At 39.9% G+C, this 19,053-nt stretch overlaps 1 protein-coding gene across 1 annotated transcript in view; it reads left to right on the plus strand.

Moving 5' to 3' along the window:
* Positions 1–19,053, plus strand: part of dhx29 (DEAH (Asp-Glu-Ala-His) box polypeptide 29) — a 126,892-nt gene that overhangs the window by 21,159 nt on the left and 86,680 nt on the right. The window contains exons 3-10 of the mRNA XM_048541874.2: positions 1,005–1,118; positions 1,804–1,933; positions 5,575–5,714; positions 9,072–9,221; positions 9,774–9,900; positions 10,562–10,723; positions 10,825–10,987; positions 13,828–13,951. Coding sequence (XP_048397831.1) covers positions 1,005–1,118; positions 1,804–1,933; positions 5,575–5,714; positions 9,072–9,221; positions 9,774–9,900; positions 10,562–10,723; positions 10,825–10,987; positions 13,828–13,951 — 1,110 coding nt within the window. The remainder of the gene's footprint in view (positions 1–1,004; positions 1,119–1,803; positions 1,934–5,574; positions 5,715–9,071; positions 9,222–9,773; positions 9,901–10,561; positions 10,724–10,824; positions 10,988–13,827; positions 13,952–19,053) is intronic.

Raw genomic sequence — 19,053 nt, forward strand, 5'->3', positions numbered from 1 at the left:
TCTGCGCAAGTTCTAAGAACAAGATGTCAGTTTCCACTTAGGAACTCTGCAACCTCTGGATTCGATATCGCATTTGATACTTGGAGGGCCTGAGTACCTTTTCCCATGTCATTACCCCAGTCCTCAAACACAACGCTTTGTCATGACGTAGACTGCTGCCACAAGCACCATTTTGTCAGCACTAATGGCCTCCATTAGCAGCTATTCATTCTCTCAGCTTGACCGTAACCAATTCCTTTGTTTACCCAACTCTCTCTTTCTCTCTGGGCTCCATTCCACCTATTGTTTATTTGTTACCCTCTAACCTACCCTGCACACCCCCCTCACTCTCCTACCGCCTGCTCCCCCCACCCCAGGTCTGGTATATATACCAAACATTTCCTTGGGACTGTCAGTTCTGAAGGAGGGTCACTGGATCCAAAACTTTAACAACTCTGTTTTCTCTCTACAGGTGCTGTCAGACCTGCTAAGCTTTTCCAGCAATTTCTGGTTTTGTTTCTAAACCTATGTGACTATCACTTTTCCAGTCATCCTCCCATTTAATCATGAAAGGTGTTACTTAAATAATAGGTCTCGTTGGATACTCGGCAATCAACTGCTTTTGTTGGGCTGATGCCACTTTATTGGGGGTTGTGGGGAGGGGAAAGGTTAACAGAACTGTTTTTTTAAGTTCTCTGTTACTGTCCGAATCATTGATTTGCTGGAGAGTTGGATATATTTACATTTATTGCTCTCTTTTCTTAATTATTTTTAATTTTATCCTGTAGAACGAATTCATTTAATTGAATATCAATTATCAAATTTGCTTTGGTTTTTAACCTTCCTGTCATCTCAGCATTGCACTAGCCACCTTCAATTATAGAGAGCATTTAAAATGCTTTGAGCATCAAAAAAACGTCAAATCTGCTGAAGAGATGTGTATGTTCTTGAGGCACACATATGCATCTGTTGGTGTTGTTACGCTTAAGAAGTATTAAAATTAACAAACTAATTGTATTTTAAAGGTCGTGATTAAACCAGACCTGGAACAAAGGATTATAAGACTGATTAACCAATTCAAAACAGAACAAGGCAAATCGGGAACCATCTCTGGAAGGCTCACAGCTAAAAAACTGCAGGTAATGCTGTTTGAGCCATTATTTGCAAATATTTCAAGCTCTTCAGGCAGTTCTTCGGTTGTGCTTGCAGTTAAGACATGCTGTGGACCAGACTAAACCCCCTTAAAATATATTAATAAAATAGCCCAGACCCTCTTTTTTTTTAATGCTAAGTGTAAGGCATTGTGTTCCAGACACACGTTGATTTGTCAAACTCCTTGACTTTCAGCAAAACATACATTATTTTTGCACATGAATTGATTTAATGGCAAATTGCTTTTCAGTTCCATAAATCCATGGTGAGTATTTATGGCACATGGACTGTTGGGCTTGTGGAAAGTGGCAGGCATGACTGTATATTGTGGGAAACAGGTTCTTCGTGTGAATATAATAGGAGTTGATTATAAGAACAGAAATTTCATGTTCTTAATATTCTAATTGTGTTTGAGCAAGGGATAACTTTTAATATGCTTGGGTCAGGAAAGCGTTCTTGGGATTTAAATGATGTTTATTTCTGTAGTTTATGATCTTTAACCTTCTAACTGTGATCTTTGATACTGGTGTTGTGTGTTTGTTCTAAGTATTTCCACTGCACTGTTACCTTTTCAGCTGAATTTTAAATTCAATTTTAGTTTTCTGTGATGTTTGAATATATACAGAATGATTTTTAAGTTGAAACAGCCTTGTTAACTGAATGTCTGCACAGGATCTATATGTAGCTTTGCAAGGATTTTCATTTCGTGCAGAGGACATTGAAGAAGCCATGAAGAATACTGTCATCTTTGGCGGAGATCTTCATTCTGCTTTAGACTGGTTGTGTTTAAACCTTCCTGATGGTAAGTTGTTTGAATATGAATTTGTTGTAGCAATGTGATTGATTTATCTGTGACAAGCATGAAATGGACTTGGATATGGTTTGCTCTTTTCACTTCTTGGGGCAATGAATGTTTCCTCCTTCAATTCTGCAAAATGTCATCAATCTGAAATGCTAGGGGTTTGCTTACTCCACAGGTACTGTCTGCCCTCTTCAGTATTATTTTTTTCTTTTATTTCAAATTTCACTCATTTGTGTATTCATTTTATGTTACAGAAAAGATTCAATGCAACACTGCTGTCCTTATAAAACTGTTTCATTAGCCTTGCAATGAGTATTGTTTTATAAAATTCAGCAATACACTTTTTTGAAAATGTAAATCCATTTCCTTGACTTTCACTCAACCTTTGCAGCATAGTTACACAAAATCGTGGCCAAATATCATAGAATCTCTACAGTGTGGAAGCAGGCTATTTAGCTATTGAGTTCACACCGCCCCTCCAAAGAGCATCCCAACCAGACCCACCCCACAACTCTAGCCCTGAAACCCTGCATTTCCCTTGGCTGATCCACCTAGCCTGCACATCTTTTGACTGTGGGAGGAAACTGGAACACCTAGAGGAAACACATGCAACCACGGCAAATGTTCAAACTCCACACACAGTTGCTCAATGCTGGAATCGAATCCAGGTCCCCTTGTGCTGTGAGGCACCAGTGCCAACCACTGACCCACCATGTCGCCCCATCCAGTCAAATCCTACTCGGTTGTTTTGTATCATCCTTGTGGAAACATGTGCCTCTTAACTAAAACAATGGCATATCCATAGGACGGCACAGTGGCTCCGTGGTTAGCGCTGCTGCCTCACCGCGCCAGAGACTGGGTTCGAATCCACCCTTGCGTGACTGTCTGTGTGGAATTTGTACATTCTCCCCTTGTTTGCGTGGGTTTCCTCCCACAGTCTGAACCTGCAGATTAGGTGGATTGGCCATGCTAAATCACCCATAGTGTTCAGGGATGGAGGGTCTAGGTAGAATAGACAACTGAAAATGTAGGGTTACAGCAATAGGATAGGGGATTGTGCCTGGATGGAATGCTGTTTAGAGGGTCGGTGTGGTCTTGATGGGCTGAATGGCCTGCTTCCACTCTGTAGGGATTCTATGATTTTGTACCTTTTGAAAAATGCCAATAATAAAACCTAATAAAAAATAACAACACCAATTTAAAAAAAAATAAAACTGATGTTTTAATTAAAATAAATTGCATTGTTCCGATGCTTTGAAATTATACTGATGGTGTTGGTTTTAATTGTAAGCTTCTGTGTTTCCTTTGTGATAAAAAGGAAATCAGAAGATTTTGTTTCGTTCTAGTAGGACTTGTGCTTGTACAGATGACAAAGAATGATGAATGACTAAAAAGTATCTTTGTTCATGACTGGAAGCTTAGGAAAGACGGTGGCATCCCTGGAGTACTTAGCTTGGGTAATTTCATTGCTGCAATTGTAACTGTATTTTCCAGCATTACATTGATAGGGTCCTGATTATTATGCAATAGAATTTTGTGCTGCTTGCAGAAACTTAGTGTACCAGTATGTAAGTACATTGGCTACAAGAGAAGGCCAAATGCTGGTAATTCTGCAGTCAGTAACATGCCTCCTAATTATCCAAAACCTGTCTATCATCCATAAGCCACAAATCAGAAGTGTGATGGATTATAAACCAGGCTGCACCAAGACTTGAAACTCAACACCATCCAGGGTGAAGCAGATTGCTTGATCAGCATACATCTAACATTGCTAGTACTCAGTAAACGTAAATACCATATCCAAAATTCATTGTAACAACTAATTTAAGTCTCCTTCATCAGTACCATCATTCAACCCTTGGCTAACATCTCTTTGACAAAGATATCAGCTGAGTGACAATACCATTACTTTCCAAGTTCCCCCCTCAGCCATCCTCACTTGAAATTTTATCAGTCTTCTCTGTCACTGAGTCAAAATCCTGGAACTCCCTCCTGCACTGCGGTGTACCTGCAACCATGAAGGTAGTTCCCTGCCCCTTTTGAGAACAAATAAAAACTGAAAGAACTGTGGGTACTGTAAATCGGGAACAAAAGCAAAGTTGCTGAGGAACGGCTCGGAACTGAAGAAGGGTCACCCAAAACGTTAACTCCGTTTTTTTCCCTTCACGGATGCTGCCAGACCTGCTGGGCTCTTCCAGGAACTTTGTTTTTGTTGTTGTCTTTGAGAACAAATACTGGTCTAACCGGTAGTAGATTCGCCAACTTTAGGTATATTTAAGTTGTCGTTGTATAAGCATACGGATGTTCATTGAATACTGTAGGTTAGATGGGCTTCAGATCAGTATGACAGGTTGGCACAACATCGAGGGCCGAAGAGCCTGTACTGTGCTGTAATGTTCTACGTTCTATTTTCTAACCAGCAACATTCACACCTAGGAATGAATTCAAAAAAAGGACAAGCAAAACTGGGAATTCATGGTTGCAGAACCAAAATTTTGATCCATCATTCAAATTATGTTCTGTTAAAATGGGTATGGTTTTAAGAAAAACTGCAGTGAACTTTGTGGACTTTACCAGTTTCAAAATCTCCCCACCCCTCGCCTCATCCCGTGACCAACCCTTCCTCTCATCCCTGCCTCCTTGACCCGACGCAGCCCGTCTGTCCTTTCTCCCACCTATCTGCTCCTCCCACTTAACTGACCAATTCCCCACCATTACCTACCTGCACTCAGCTATCACCATCCCACCTAATTTCCTCCACCCCACACCACCTCTCTCTGTTTATTTCAGAGTTTCCTCCCCCATTTCTGAAGAAGGGTACTGATTCAAAACGTCAGTTTTCCTGCTCATCTGCTGCCTGGCTTGCTGTGTCCCTCCAGCTCCACACGGTTATGTCTGACTCCAGCATCTGCAGTTCTTAGTATCTCTGCAGTGAAATAATGGTGGTTTTGTAACATTTGGTTGGTTATGCGATTTATTCATGTCTTAAATTTTCAATATGCTTTTCATCCATTGAGGATGCAACTTTGTACTGTACAACTGTTTTTCTGACAAGTTTCTTTCTGCTGTACGAAGACAACAGATGAGCAATCTGCTTCTAGACTCTGCCTTTGTTTAACTGGATATTAGAAACCAAAGAAGATGATCATCTTCTTTGGGTGGCATGGTGGCTCAGTGGTTAGCACTGCAGCCTCACAGCGCCAGGGACCCAGGTTCGATTCCAGCCTCGGGAGACTGTCTGTGTGGAGTTTGCACATTCTCCCCGTGTCTGCGTGGGTTTCTTCTGGGTGCTCCGGTTTCCTCCCACAGACCAAAGATGTGCAGGCTGGGTGGATCGGCCATGCTAAATTGCCCACAGTGTTCAGGGGTGTGTGGGTTATCGAGGGATGGGTCTGGGTTGGATGCTCCAACGGGCGGTGTGGACTTGTTGGCCCAAAGGGCCTGTTTCCACACTGTAAGTAATCTAATCTAGCCAAGAAGAATGGAGTGTGTGTTCAGGAAGTTTATTTGGACTGGTTTATTTCAGGATATGTGCGCATGAGGAATTGTGAATTTAATCCTAGTTTTCTAATGTTGGTGCAGCCAATTTTATTAAAAATAGTTTCCCATTTAATTGGTTTGAAATGTTACTTTTATTTAAGATTCATTACCTGATGGATTCAAGCAGAAACTGCAGGAGGAAGAAACCAAGACCAAGCCCAAATTGCAGATGCCTGTGAAAGCTGAAATAAATTATGAAAAATCTGAGGGTCGAAAGGGTGATGATAAACTTCAAACCAAGGTGGGATTATAAATCTTTTGTCAAATTTAATGTTTTTCGCAAAAGGTGAATAGAAGAATGGTGATGTGCTGTTCTATTTTTCCCTTCCTACATTATGCTTTGGCTTTTATTTTGGAAATATGATTCTTATACATTACTAGTTCCATGTGCTACTGACCATAATTGCCCATAGTGTTCAGGTGTCTGTGGATTATAGGGGGATGGGTCTGGGTGGGATTCTGCAAAAGGGCACTGTCGACTTGTTGGGCCGAAGGGCCTGTTTCCACACTGTCGGTAATCTAATCTAACCTACTAATATAATAAAATGTGAGGCTGGATGAACACAGCAGGCCCAGCAGCATCTCAGGAGCACAAAAGCTGATGTTTCGGGCCTGGACCCTTCATCAGAGACCTGCAACCTTTGGGTGGCATCATTGTGGCACTGCAGGAGGCCCATGATGGACATGTCATCTAAAGAATGGGAGGGAGAGTTGAAATGGTTCACGACTGGGAGGTGCAGTTGTTTATTGCGGACCGAGAGGAGGTGTTCTGCAAAGCGGTCCCCAAGTTACACTTGGTTTCCCCAATGTAGAGGAAGCCACACCGGGTACAATGGATACAGTATACCACATTGGCAGATGTGCAGGTGAACCTCTGCTTAATATGGAAAGTCATCTTGGGGCCTGGGATAGGGGTGAGGGAGGAGGTGTGGGGGCAGGTGTAGCATTTCCTGCGGTTATTGTCCATTCTGTTTTGAAGTGAAGGCCAACATTCCATTTGCCCTCCTTATTACCTACTGAACTTGGATGCTAGCTTTTTGATGTTCTTGCATGAGCACTCCTAAGTCCCTCTGTTTTGCAGATTTCTGCAGTGTTTTTGTATTTAACTAACATTTGGCTCCTCTATTCCACCAAAATGCATAACCTCACATTTAACCACTTGTTGTCTTTGCTCACTTGTTTAACCTGTTTATATCCGACTTCGTACTGTTTGTGTGTTCCTCAACACTTGTCTTCCCACATGTTTTGTGTCAGATACAAACTTAGAACATTGACTTTCTTCATCCAAGCCATTTCTATATGTTGTACACAATTGTATCCCCAGGATTGACTCTTTAGCGCACTACTCGTTGTACGTTGCCGTTCCTGAAAATACCCCCTTATCCCAAATCTCTGTCTTCTATTAGTGGTCAATCCTTTACCCATGCTGATATACTATACCCAATACCATGAGCTCTTACTTGTTTGGCCACCTTCTGAATATCTATTTTTACTGCATCCACTGGTCTCCCCTTCATGGGGCCATGCTGACTCTGCTTGATCATAATTACGTTTTTCTATTTGACTGCTATCCTTTTATAATTGACACTACCATTTTTTTCGAATAAAAGATGTTAAGCTAACTGGCCTTAAGTTTGCATTTGATTGTCTCCTCTTTTTAAATAAACCTATTTCATTGGCAGGTTCAAATCCTATGTTATCTGTCTTGATATTACTTATAAGTTTACTTTCGTGGTTTATTTCCTCTCTCTTTATTTTTATTTCGTTATCTTCTGCTGTTTTTAAAGCTTTCCTAAACCTCTGGCTAATCATTTAATCGTTGCTACATTGTAGTTTTTCTTTGTTATCCTTAACTTCCATGGATAAGTGTGGTTGGCTTACCCCCTCCTAAAACAATCCCCCCCTTCACTGTATTATGTTTTTGCTATTAGCAAGAACTATTGTCTTAAATATCTAACATTGCAGTTCAATTGTCTTTGCTGCTACAATTCTTTGTCCGTCCACTCCAGCCAGGTCTGCCATCAATCTTCTGTAATTATCCTTTTTAAGCTTAGCACGGTTGTTTCCGACCCGAGTTCCTCGCTCTTAAACTGAATGCTCAATTCTGCCGTATTATGGTCGCTGTTTCTGAGGGGATCATTTGCTCTGACCTCATTAAATATATGTGTTTCATTACGTAGCATCAGATCCAAAATTGCCTGATTCTTGTTTGGATCCAAAGCATACTGTTCTTGGAATCTCAATTCGCGGTATGAATTCTTCTCTTTGGCTACCTCCTGCCAATTTGGTTTTCCCATGTAAATGAAGATTGAAGTTGCTTATGTTTAATGTGCTCACTTTGTTGTGTGCCGTTATTGTCTTCTGAGTAATTCTCTGTCCGACTGGAAAACCATGTTTGAGAGCTGACAGACTATTCCTACCACGATTGTCTTTTCCACTTACGTTTCCTACTTCCATGCATATGTTCTTGATATCATACTTACTCCGTTCCCTACCAACAATACAAACCCATCACCCTTTCCTTTCAGCCTGTCTTGGCTTCTTGCTCATGGTAGAGTTGGGGATATGCAGACCATGAGGTGTCACATTGTTTCCAAAATTTTTTTCTGCTGCTGCTGATTGAGACGCAGTGAGCATGGATGCCCAGATTTGAGTTGATAAAACTGTTCAAAGCCTGTCCCATTTCGCATGTCAGTCACGCCACACTGCTGGATGCAGGGTGCATTCAGAGTGCAATAAGATCCTCACTCCATATGAACTGTGCAGTGATCGCTCCTATCAGTACTATCATGGACAGATGACTCTGATGTTTCCTTCCTTGTGTTTGCCCTCATGTCATGAGACATTGTGGGTCTGGAGTTCATGTTGAGGGCTCCGAGGACAAGTCTCTCCTAACTTTGTACCACTGTATCGCCACCTCTGGTTACAGCTGGATCTAGCCAGCAGCGGTGGTGAATGTATCTGGGACATTGTCATTGTCATTAATATTAGGTATGACTCAGTGAGCTTCATTGTCAGCCTGTTGCTTGATTAATCTGTGGGAATGCCTTTCCAATTTTGCCAGATGCCCATATGTTCATAAGGAGACTTTGCAAGGTCAAGAAGGTTTGTTTGACATTGACAGAGGCACCAGAAGAAAGCAATGCTGGGTTGAGTGCCTGGTTTTGTTGTTTGCTTTGAATTTTAGAGAGGCTTTTGGAAAATTGCATGTCTTGTGTACCGTTTAAGAAGGGAGTTAAAAGTCAACCACATTGCTGTGGACCAATAGTTACATGTATGCTAAATTAGGCAAGGATAACAGATTAGTGGCACGAAAGGACATCATGTGACCAGATCCTCCTTTTGAACAGTCAAGAATAATTACATGGTGACTATAAGACTAGTTTTTCCACTATAAATTTTATTGCATTTGAAATTCCAGCATTTGTCATTGAGAAGTTTGAACCCATGTCACAAGAACATTAGCTGGGCCCCTGGATTACTAGCCCAGTGGTGTTACCACTGCCAGGCAAATATCCAATTTGTAAATATTTTTGGGGAAGTCTAAGACCTGTTTAAATTGAATTCTGAGGAGCATGAATTATTTTCTTGCTGATAGGCTGCTGAAAGTGGAAACAGACAGGTTAGCATGAAGGAATGGATTTTACAATATGCTGAAAATGCAAGTAGTAGTGGAGATGATGACAATGATGACCAGGACAATGAATTACCTGAAAAAACTTGTGAAAAGGAAGAACGCTTTGATCCGGTGAGTATAAAAATCATTCGAACTTGCATGTATCTTCAGATGATGGAACGTGGCATGACTTGTACTTTTCTTTCCTTTTCAATTTTTTTTCTCCTGAAGACACTGGAGGCCTGTTGATTTGTTAAAATTCCATCTATGGCAGGTGCCCATCAGCACCTCATTCAATAATGTTTTTGACTGAATTATGTCAATTTCACCAAGCTATTGCACTGTGCACGATGTCGAAAGTGCTTGAAGCCTTCAAAAACAACCCATTTTGTGGCATCTCAGCAAAGGAGCATTCATCCTGATTTTTAACACTTAGTTGTGTGCTGTCTGAAATTGGATAACTGTCAAAAATTGGTTAAATCAAATTTCTTGTGATTTTATGTCACTCGGAAGAAGTTTCAGAAATGTCTTGGAAAAGGTTTGGTCAATTGGAGAAGTTGGACCTGGCCCTGTTTTGTTTTCTTACCACCATGTTCTGTATTACTGCATATATTTACCATAACATATTGCACATAAAGGTCTTTTGATGGAAATTCAAGGGGACTTCATTTTCTCATTGAACAGAATGAGCTTTACTTGGAGCTGACAGCAAAGCTAGTTGATGTCAAAGAACGGGCTCTATCCTTTAAACAGAATAATAACAAACCAGCTCACAAAGAAGCAGGTGAAAGAATAAAGATACTACAACAGGGTAAGAACATAGTTCCTCACTTTGACCAATTAGTGTATTGATTTTTTTAAGAAAAGTAGTTTAAAAATTAATTGCTATACCCTTAATGTAGCTGTGCCTTGGAAGAGCAAGAATTAGAGCAATACTCAGCAAAATGTATTTTTCTGGGTCTTCTATTGAAGATTGGGCCTAATTTGACATGGTTCTATCGAAAAAGCAAGTTTTTGCTGGATGATATCTGAAATAACTCCACAGAGGCCAGTATCTTGTCACCAAGTCATCCTTTATTTACATATGGCGATTCCTTGACACTGATAAGCTCCCTCAGAGTGTTATTGGAAGACGATGTTACAGAAAAGAGCAACAGTAGTTATAGAACATAGATAAAATTCAAATTATGAGAAAAAGTGAAACAAGTCTAGGAAGAAGATTGTCTTGAATGTAAAACATTGAATTGCATTGTAAATGCAAATTATTTTGAAATATAACATGAAAATTGACTTATTAACATTAAACCACATTGGAACTTTTTTGGTGTATTATTTGTGTTAAATTTCATGATATTTTGAGTCTGAATTCGAGCAGCTGCTCTATGGCTGGAAGTTGCAAGTTTTCCGATTGTCTTTAACCTTTGTGCCTTGGGAGGTAATGGATCATGCTTTCCATTTTAACTTTTAAACAGAGATTAAACAGTTGGAGAAGCATCCTGCTTTTGATCCTTCAGTCAAGATGGTAGACTTGAAGAAGAATGACAAAAGCTCATCTGAACATCCTGATGATAAGCACGAAGCTGCCCTTAACCTAAGCTTGCTAGAAGAATCAACACCAAAATTAAAAGAGAAATGTAAATAACTGTATATAAAACACTTGTTTGGATAACGTTTATAGCATGTTTACCATAGAACTTTTGTTCAATCTTTTATTTTAACTTTATTACTATTGTAGCAAGAAATGAACCAAAGGATATACGGAACTTCGACTACACTTCACGAAGTTGGACAGGGAAGTCTCCCAAGCAATTTCTGATTGATTGGTGCCGGAAAAATCTCCCTACTAGTCCAGCTCCTAACTATCGCAAAATCCCTGTGGGTAGATTCTGGAAGTGTAGGTTTGTAAGTTTTGTTGTGCCCTTTATCAAAATCCACAAACTTGTTCGTATTTTAGCCTTGGTAATATTAAGGATTTAATGGAAATAACTCTTCCGCTCAGCGTAACATTTTTGGTTGATTTTAAGCTCACGTGGTTCATTGTTTCAGAGAAAATTTTAGAGGATTCTATTAAATTTAACGTTTTAGAGTAGATTTGTATCTCGGATTGTCGGTGTTGAGGTTGGTTGGCTCACCGAGCTTGTTTGTTTCGTTATTGTGCTTGGTAACATCCTCAGTGCAGCCTCTGATGAGGCGTCGGTGTGTTTTCCCGCTTGGCTTTTAAACTCTGGGGTCTGTTGTGATGGATTGCCTCACTTCCGGGTTTCGTCCATTGTGGAACGTATATGGGGTCGAGTTCAATGTGTTTATTAATAGCATGCTTCATGGAGTGCTATGCTTCCAGGAATTCTTGTGCTCTGCCTAGCCTGTCCCAGTATCTTGGTGTTGTCCCAGTCGAAGTGGTGGTTCTCTTTGTTCATGTGGATTGAGAACCATGACTTCGACTGGGACAACACCAAGATTAGCTAATGGTCTCCTAAATGAAATTCCAGTGTAAAAACAACTGCAGTGTTTACAGTTTACATCCAGTTTGAAATGTTAAAGTTGGGCTTTAGACTTATATTTTGAACCTAAATATGGGTACCTATTTGCATGGTCAGGTTGGGTTAATGCACGTCAACTTGCAAACTAAGCTCAAGATATAATAGAAACATAAGAATTAGGCTCTAAGGGAATATTTCAGAATAGGTAGAACAAGTGTATTTCTATCATAAAGCAAATTCTAAAGGGAAGACCCAGCATCCAAAGTAAACAGAAAAAATATATATCTGTGCAAAGGTGAATGACAGGTCAGATCATTGGTCAGAATGTAACAAACAGCTGAAGATGACCAAAAGATTAATTAAGACAAAAAATTAGCATGAGAGGACCTAACTAGGAATGCAGAAATGGTTAAGAGTTTCTTCAGATATTTATAAAAGAAAGAGACGTCACATGTTGGCTCTCCGGAGACTGAGAATGGGGAGTTAACAGTAGATAAGAAGAAAATGGCAGGTGAAGTGAAGTGAACAGACATTTTGCTCCTGGCTTCATTGTAGAGAATACATTAACAATCGTGGTGCCACCTGTAAATCAGGAGGTGGAAGAGAGATGGGAACTTAGTGAATATTCCAGTCAAGGGGGAAGTGGTATCAGGCTAACATAAAGTGATAACCTGGTGTGAAGCTGGATGAACACAGCGGGCCGAGCAGGAAAGCATGACGTTTTGGGTCGGGACCCTTCTTCCGTAAACTTCTTCTGAAGAAGGGTCCCGACTCGAAACATAAAGCTTTCCTGCTCCTGTGATGCTGCTTGGCCCGCTGCGTTCATCCAGCTTCACACCGTGTAATCTCCAGATTCTCCAGCATCGGCAGTTCCTACTATCTCTGTAACATGAAGTGATATTAGATTTATTAAGCTCTAGGCTGTCCAATCTCCAGGGTCAGTTGGATTTCGTCCTGTATGTTGCTCATGTATTGTATTTTCCAAAATTCCTGTGATTCAGGAATGATTCCATTGGAAAGCAACAAATATAGCCCTTCTACTCAAGAATAGATGGAAACACAAAACAGGAAACTATAGGCAGTTAGCTTGACATTTGCTGTGGAAGTAGTGTAGGAATCAATTGTTAAAGACATCATAGTTGCACACACAGACAAACTTAAGATAATCTGGAAGGGTCAGCATGATTTCATCAAAGGGAAAGCATGTTTAGGCATTTTATTGGAGTTCTTTGAACCATACAATAAAAATAAGCTTTTAGACATGCTGTACTTGGTTCTCAGATAGAATTTGATAAAGTGCTGCTTCAAAGGTTATTGCAGAAAATCAAAACTCATGGTGCTGGCAATAATACATGTGGGAAAATGTCAAGGTTTTGGCAGGCAGAATAAAAACTTAGAGAATTGTTTAAGTGGAGAAGAAATGCACAATTCTGAGCTACACAAAAGAGGTAGTGCAGGTATGGTGCAGAAGCAACTCGTTCACTTATTATGAATTATAAAGAAAGCTGTGGAGCCAGGGTCATTGATACTCTGAAGGTAGCAATTGATAGATTCTTATTAGGCTGTGGAATCAAGGGTGAGCAATGACAGATATGTATATTGGAATTGAAGCACAGACAGATCAGACATAATCTTATTGAATGGCAGAGCAGGCTTTAGGGACTGATTTGACTACTCTTAGTTCATCTGTGTAATTTTATAATTTATTATTTTGGTACACTGTGAATTTAATGTATTTAGATATATAAATGCACAGCACCCTATGTTCTAAAGGCAAAAGGAATTTGTACAGACATTGCAGCTTTTTGGAAAAATGGATTTGTGGAAATACCTAATCCCTGTTCCATCCCACTTGATAGCATCCTGGTCTGAGAATTCTGAAGAGCAGTTAGTTGTTGCTATATCTGTAAGCCAATATGTCCCCACCAATGAGTACCTTTCTCTCATTGTGTAATCCTTGTTTCTAGTTAGTTTTTACGTCGTTGTCCTGATGAGTGCAAGTTAAAAAGCTTCAGCTGTTTCACTTTTTAACAGTGTTTGTTATTCAATTAATAATGCTGTATGATGTGGGAGCTGTGGTGTTTTGTAGAGAAAAAGAAATGAGACAAGTACACAAATTAGCTCATTTGTGATATCCTTTCCCAAGAGTAGGATAAGGGAAGAAATTTTAAAAAAGCTGATCGTTACGATTGCAAATGTTTCTCACAGTTATGCATTGGCATAAAACTGCCACTAAGTATTATTTTTATTTTGTTCAGTGTAAGAGTAAACAGGCAGAAAGATGGAATGCTGGAAGTATGTCCCACCATTCTCACAGAGGATGCCATGCAAGCCCAACATCTGGCATCTACATTGGCCCTGTGGCATTTAGTAAGAGGACAGGTAAGGTTATACTTTTAATATCCATTGCCTTTGAACACATTTGGAAGCCTGCATTTTTTTTTGTTCTATGTCTCAGGAAATGGACAGTCAGAAGTCGCACAATACTTGAACAAAAGAACGTACGTATATTTTTGAATAAAAGCTTTATGTACATGACTTTTGCAAAGGATTTTAACATAAACTGCTAAAAGAAAGATTCAACGTTTTTCTCCAATAATATCTACGAAGCTGTCAACCCCAGAGAGATCTTTTCATTTCAGGATTTCCCAGTCAGCTGACTTGATGCACATCACATATGCAGTTCTCTGTCTCTCCCAGCATACACAAAAATATAAATGAACTAATCTTTTCTAGCCCCCCTTCTTAGACTGCAGAAACAACTCTCGACCTCGGTCCAGCTCTGCTGGCCTGGAGATTGCTTTCCAACTCTGGGGACTTCTTTAAAAAACTGAAAACAACACTTTTGCTGATATGAATTCACTTCTTCTGAACTTAACCTGCTTGTGGCCTATGTCATCTGTTTCTGTTAATCATAACATTCTCTTCATAAATTTTTAGCTATCAACCTCCCATGCAGCGGTTTGAGTCATGTAGCTCAAGAGTCATGCTTTCTTATCTTTAGTTCGTTGTTTCAAATGACTTTCTGACTCTTCCTGTTATGTAAATTGTCAACTTCTCAGAACTAAGAACTAGAATATGTTGTTTGACCACTTTCAAACTTAAGCTGCCAGATAATAATAATAGCATATATATTGTAAACATTTGTCACTCTTGATGTGCAGTAACTTCATAGAAAATATATTTATGTGTGGATGTTAAGCAAATGTATAATCTGACTCTGTGGTGCTTGCTGATATCCCCAAATAGTCAGATCACCTTTTCTTTATTTACTAGGTAAGTGGTCATTGATCGATAGATCTGCGGACCTGTAATTTATGAGAAGATAATATTTTAATTGCAGGCAGAATGAAAGAGAGAGTAAATTATCAGTCTTTGCAATTTGTTTCCCAGTTAAATATCTCTTTTTATACATAAACTGCTAAGCAGTATAGATTTTTCCTGAGGAAAGTAATTGAAATTTTATTGCTTTGTCAGCGAACATGCATTTGAAGTAAGATCAATTTTGACAGCATCAAACAGACTATGCACTACTCTAGCAATCCTGTTTGTTTGACTTTGTTCTTTCAACTCAGGTACTGGTGTATGTATTGTTAATTAAATACTAGAAAAATCTATGGAACTTTGAAAGGTCGAGTTGATTTTTTTCTGTTGAGAAAAGACAATTTTGGCTCATTGTCTGTTACTTTTTTTTAAAGTCCGTTGAATCCCTCAAGTCTGCTCTGCCATTCAATAACATGATAGCTGATCTGTTTGTATTTCAAATTCCACATTGTCTCCATCTCGAATAACCCTTTAATCCTCAGCCAAACAGAAGCTATCCATCTCTCTGTCTTAAATATAGTCAATGACTCTGCTTCTGCTCCTTTGAGAGGCAGAGATTTCTAAAGTTCTGCGACCCACTGAGACAAAAATTCATCTCATCACTACCCTGAAAGGATGATTCCTAATTTCAAGTCAATGACCACTTGTTCAGAACTTGCCCACAAGAGGGAACTTGTCGATACCATTCTGTAAGATCATAAGATGAGGGACAGAAATAGGTTATTTAGCTAATTGAGTTCAGTCTGCCTTTCAGTGCAATCATGGTTAACCTGATCATGTTCAACTCCATTTTCTTATCTTATCCCCATAACCTTTGACTCCTTTGATAAGAAATCTGTCTATCTCAGCCTTGAATATACTTAATAACTTGGCCTTGACAAGCCTCTGTAGTAAAGATTTCCACAGATTCACAGTACTCTGCGAGAAACAAAATGCTGTTCATCGTTGTTTTAAATAGGTGACTCCTTAGTTTGCGATTTCAGCCTCTGGTCCTAAACTCTCCCACATGGAGAAGGAGTCTTTTTGCATCAAGCTCCCAAGAGTTTTGCATGTTTCTATATGATCTCCTGTCATGATATAGAACTCCATTGAGTACAAGCTCAACCTAGTTGCCTGTTCTCATGAACTAGTTCATCCATATACCGTAAGTCAGCCTAGTGAAACTTTCTCTGGACTGCCTCTAATGCCAGTATCTCCCCTTAGGTACTGGTTTGAAAACTGTTCAGTATCCCAGCTACTGTCTGACCAGTGGCTTGTATAGTTGTAGCAAGACCTTCCTATTTTTATTTTCCAATCCCTCTGAAATAAAGCCCAATATTCCATTTGCCTTCCCTATTACCTACTAACGTTGCATGCCAGCTTTTGTGATTCATTAACTCGCACCCCAAATCTGTCTGTCATGTGACAATCTGCAGTCTTTTCCGATTTAAGTACTATTCAGCTCTTTTTGCCAAAATGGATAACCTCACATTTTCTCTCATTATATTCCATCTGTTAACTTTTGCTCACTCGTTTGACATTTCTGTAATCCCCTCTAGACTTCTCTGTCATTCTCAAGGCTTGTTGTCTTGTATATTCTTGTCATCGACAAACTTGGCTACATCCACTTTTCTTGTCCAAGTCATCAATATATATCGTGAACAATTATAGCCCCAAACCCTGTGGCATTCCATAAGTTATGTGCTATCAATATTAAAATGCCCCCTTCATCCCGACACTGTCTTCTATTCATTGATCAATCCTCTGATCATGCTAATCGACTTCACCAATGCCATGGGTTCTTATTGTGCACCTCTTTCTGCGGTACTTTGTGAAATGTTTTTATAATTTCGGATATGTTGCATCTACTGGCTCCCCTTCATGTTCCCTACTTGTTAGTTCCTCATGACCATGGTAAATTTGTCATGCATTTTTATCCTTTCATGAAACAGTATTGATTCTGTTGAATGATGTATTAAGTGTTTTTAATTGCTTTGTGATTATATCATAATAGATTCTCACGTGTTCCCAACAGTGCACACTAAGCTAATTTGCCGATAAGTTAATATGCCTCCTTCCTTTTCTAAATAATGATGTTGCATTGGCAGTTTTCCAAACCTCTTGGACTTCTCCAGAATCTAAGGATTCTTGGATTATTATCTACAACCATGATCTTTGCAGCTACTTCATTCAAAATTTTAGTCATCCACTCAGAATGGTAGTTATTTCACTTAAGTGAACCTATACTGTTTTGAACTCCAGTATAACCAATCGCAGTGTCTTCAGAAGAGAACGCACTCATTCCAGGTATCAATCCAGTGAGCCTCCCCTGAACCGCCTTCAAAGCATTTGCATTCATCCTTATGTTATGGACCTGATCAACCACCTTCAAATAGATCAAGGAGCTAGCCTAGTCTCTAACTTTTGCCTAATTTACAGGCAAGTGTTCCAGATGTTATTCGATTAGTTACACTGCTTGGCTTTAAGCAAATCACCGTTTATTTTTACCCCACAGGTTAAAATACAAACAAAAGAAAGAAGATTTGGTTTAACTTCAACTCTATTGGAAAACTTAACAGAATAATAGATGATTTAACTACTAAACAGCAACTATTCTGAAATAGTAAAGCCCCAGAAACACACCTTTGGTGGAGGTAAAGTCAGTAAACCAGATTGTGTCTCAATAGAGAGAGCGGGACATGTAACATCTTCCACAGCCAGCTTCAAAGCTCCAACAACTCCTTAAAGCTAAACTAAAACCCTGGTTCAGTGGGAGTCTGATTCCACATGTTCATGCTGCTTCACTTGTTCCAACCTTTTTACAAAAAAAATCAAAGCTTCATAAACTGCTTCTTGGCTCACAACTTCTTTCCAAAAAAAAAACGTCTCTTAAAGCCGTTGTATCGTCACACTTAAATACTGAATATTGACAAATGGTCTCACCAGTGACCTATGTAACCGAAGCATAATGTCCATCATCTTCTTGATTGCATCTTTTTCCTGCATGCTAATCTTGTGTTACTCATGTGTTACGTAAATTCGAAGAGATTATGAGTTCTGAGATACAGATGGATCTGGACGTCCTAGTGCATGAATCACAAAGTTAGCATGCGGGTACCATAGAACATAGAACATGACAGCACAGTACAGGTCCTTCGGCCCTCAATGTTGTGCTGACCTGTCATACCGTTCTGAAGCCCATCTAACCTACACTATTCGATGTACGTCCATATGCTTGTCCAATGACGACTTAAATGTACTTAAATTTGGCGAATCTACGACCGTTCCCTTACTGAGTAAAGAAACTACCTCTGACATCTGCCCTATATCTTTCACCCCTCAATTTCAAGCTATGCCCCCTCGTGCTCGCTGTCACCATCCTAGGAAAAAGGCTCTCCCTATCCACCCTATCTAACCCTCTGATTATTTTATATGTCTCAATTAAGTCACCTCTCAACCTTCTTCTCTCTAACGAAAACAGCCTCAAGTGCTTCAGCCTTTCCTCGTAAGACCTTCCCTCCATACCAGGCAACATCCTAGTAAATCTCTGCACTCTTTCCAAAGCTTCCACATCCTTCTTATAATGCAGTGACCAGAACTGTACGCAGTACTCCAAGTGCGGCCACACCAGAGTTTTGTACAGCTGCAGCATAGCCTCTTGGCTCCAGAACTCGATCCCTCTATTAATAAAAGCTAAAACACTGTATGCCGCCTTAACAGCCCTGTCAACCTGGGTGGCAACTTTCAAGGATCTGTGTACATGGGCACTGAGATCTTTCAGCTTATCTACACTATCAAGAATCTTACCATTAGCCCAGTACTTTGCCTTCCGGTTACTCCCACCAAAGAGCATCACCTCTCACTTCTCCGCATTAAACTCCATTTGCCACCTCTCAGCCCAGCTCTGCAGCTTAGCTATGTCTCTCTGCAACCTACAGCATCCTTCGTCACTATCCACAACTCCACCGACCTTAGTGTCGTCTGCAAATTTACTAACCCATCCTTCTACACCCTCATCCAGGTCATTTATAAAAATGACAAACAACAGTGGACCCAACACCGACCCTTGCGGTACACCACGAGTAACTGGTCTCCAGGATGAACATTTCCCATCAACTACCACCCTCTGTCTTCTTTCAGCAAGCCAATTTCCAATCCAAACTGCTATATCTCCCACAATC

The sequence above is a fragment of the Stegostoma tigrinum genome, chromosome 1 (assembly GCF_030684315.1).
Source record: "Stegostoma tigrinum isolate sSteTig4 chromosome 1, sSteTig4.hap1, whole genome shotgun sequence".
NCBI classification, from domain to species: domain Eukaryota; kingdom Metazoa; phylum Chordata; class Chondrichthyes; order Orectolobiformes; family Stegostomatidae; genus Stegostoma; species Stegostoma tigrinum.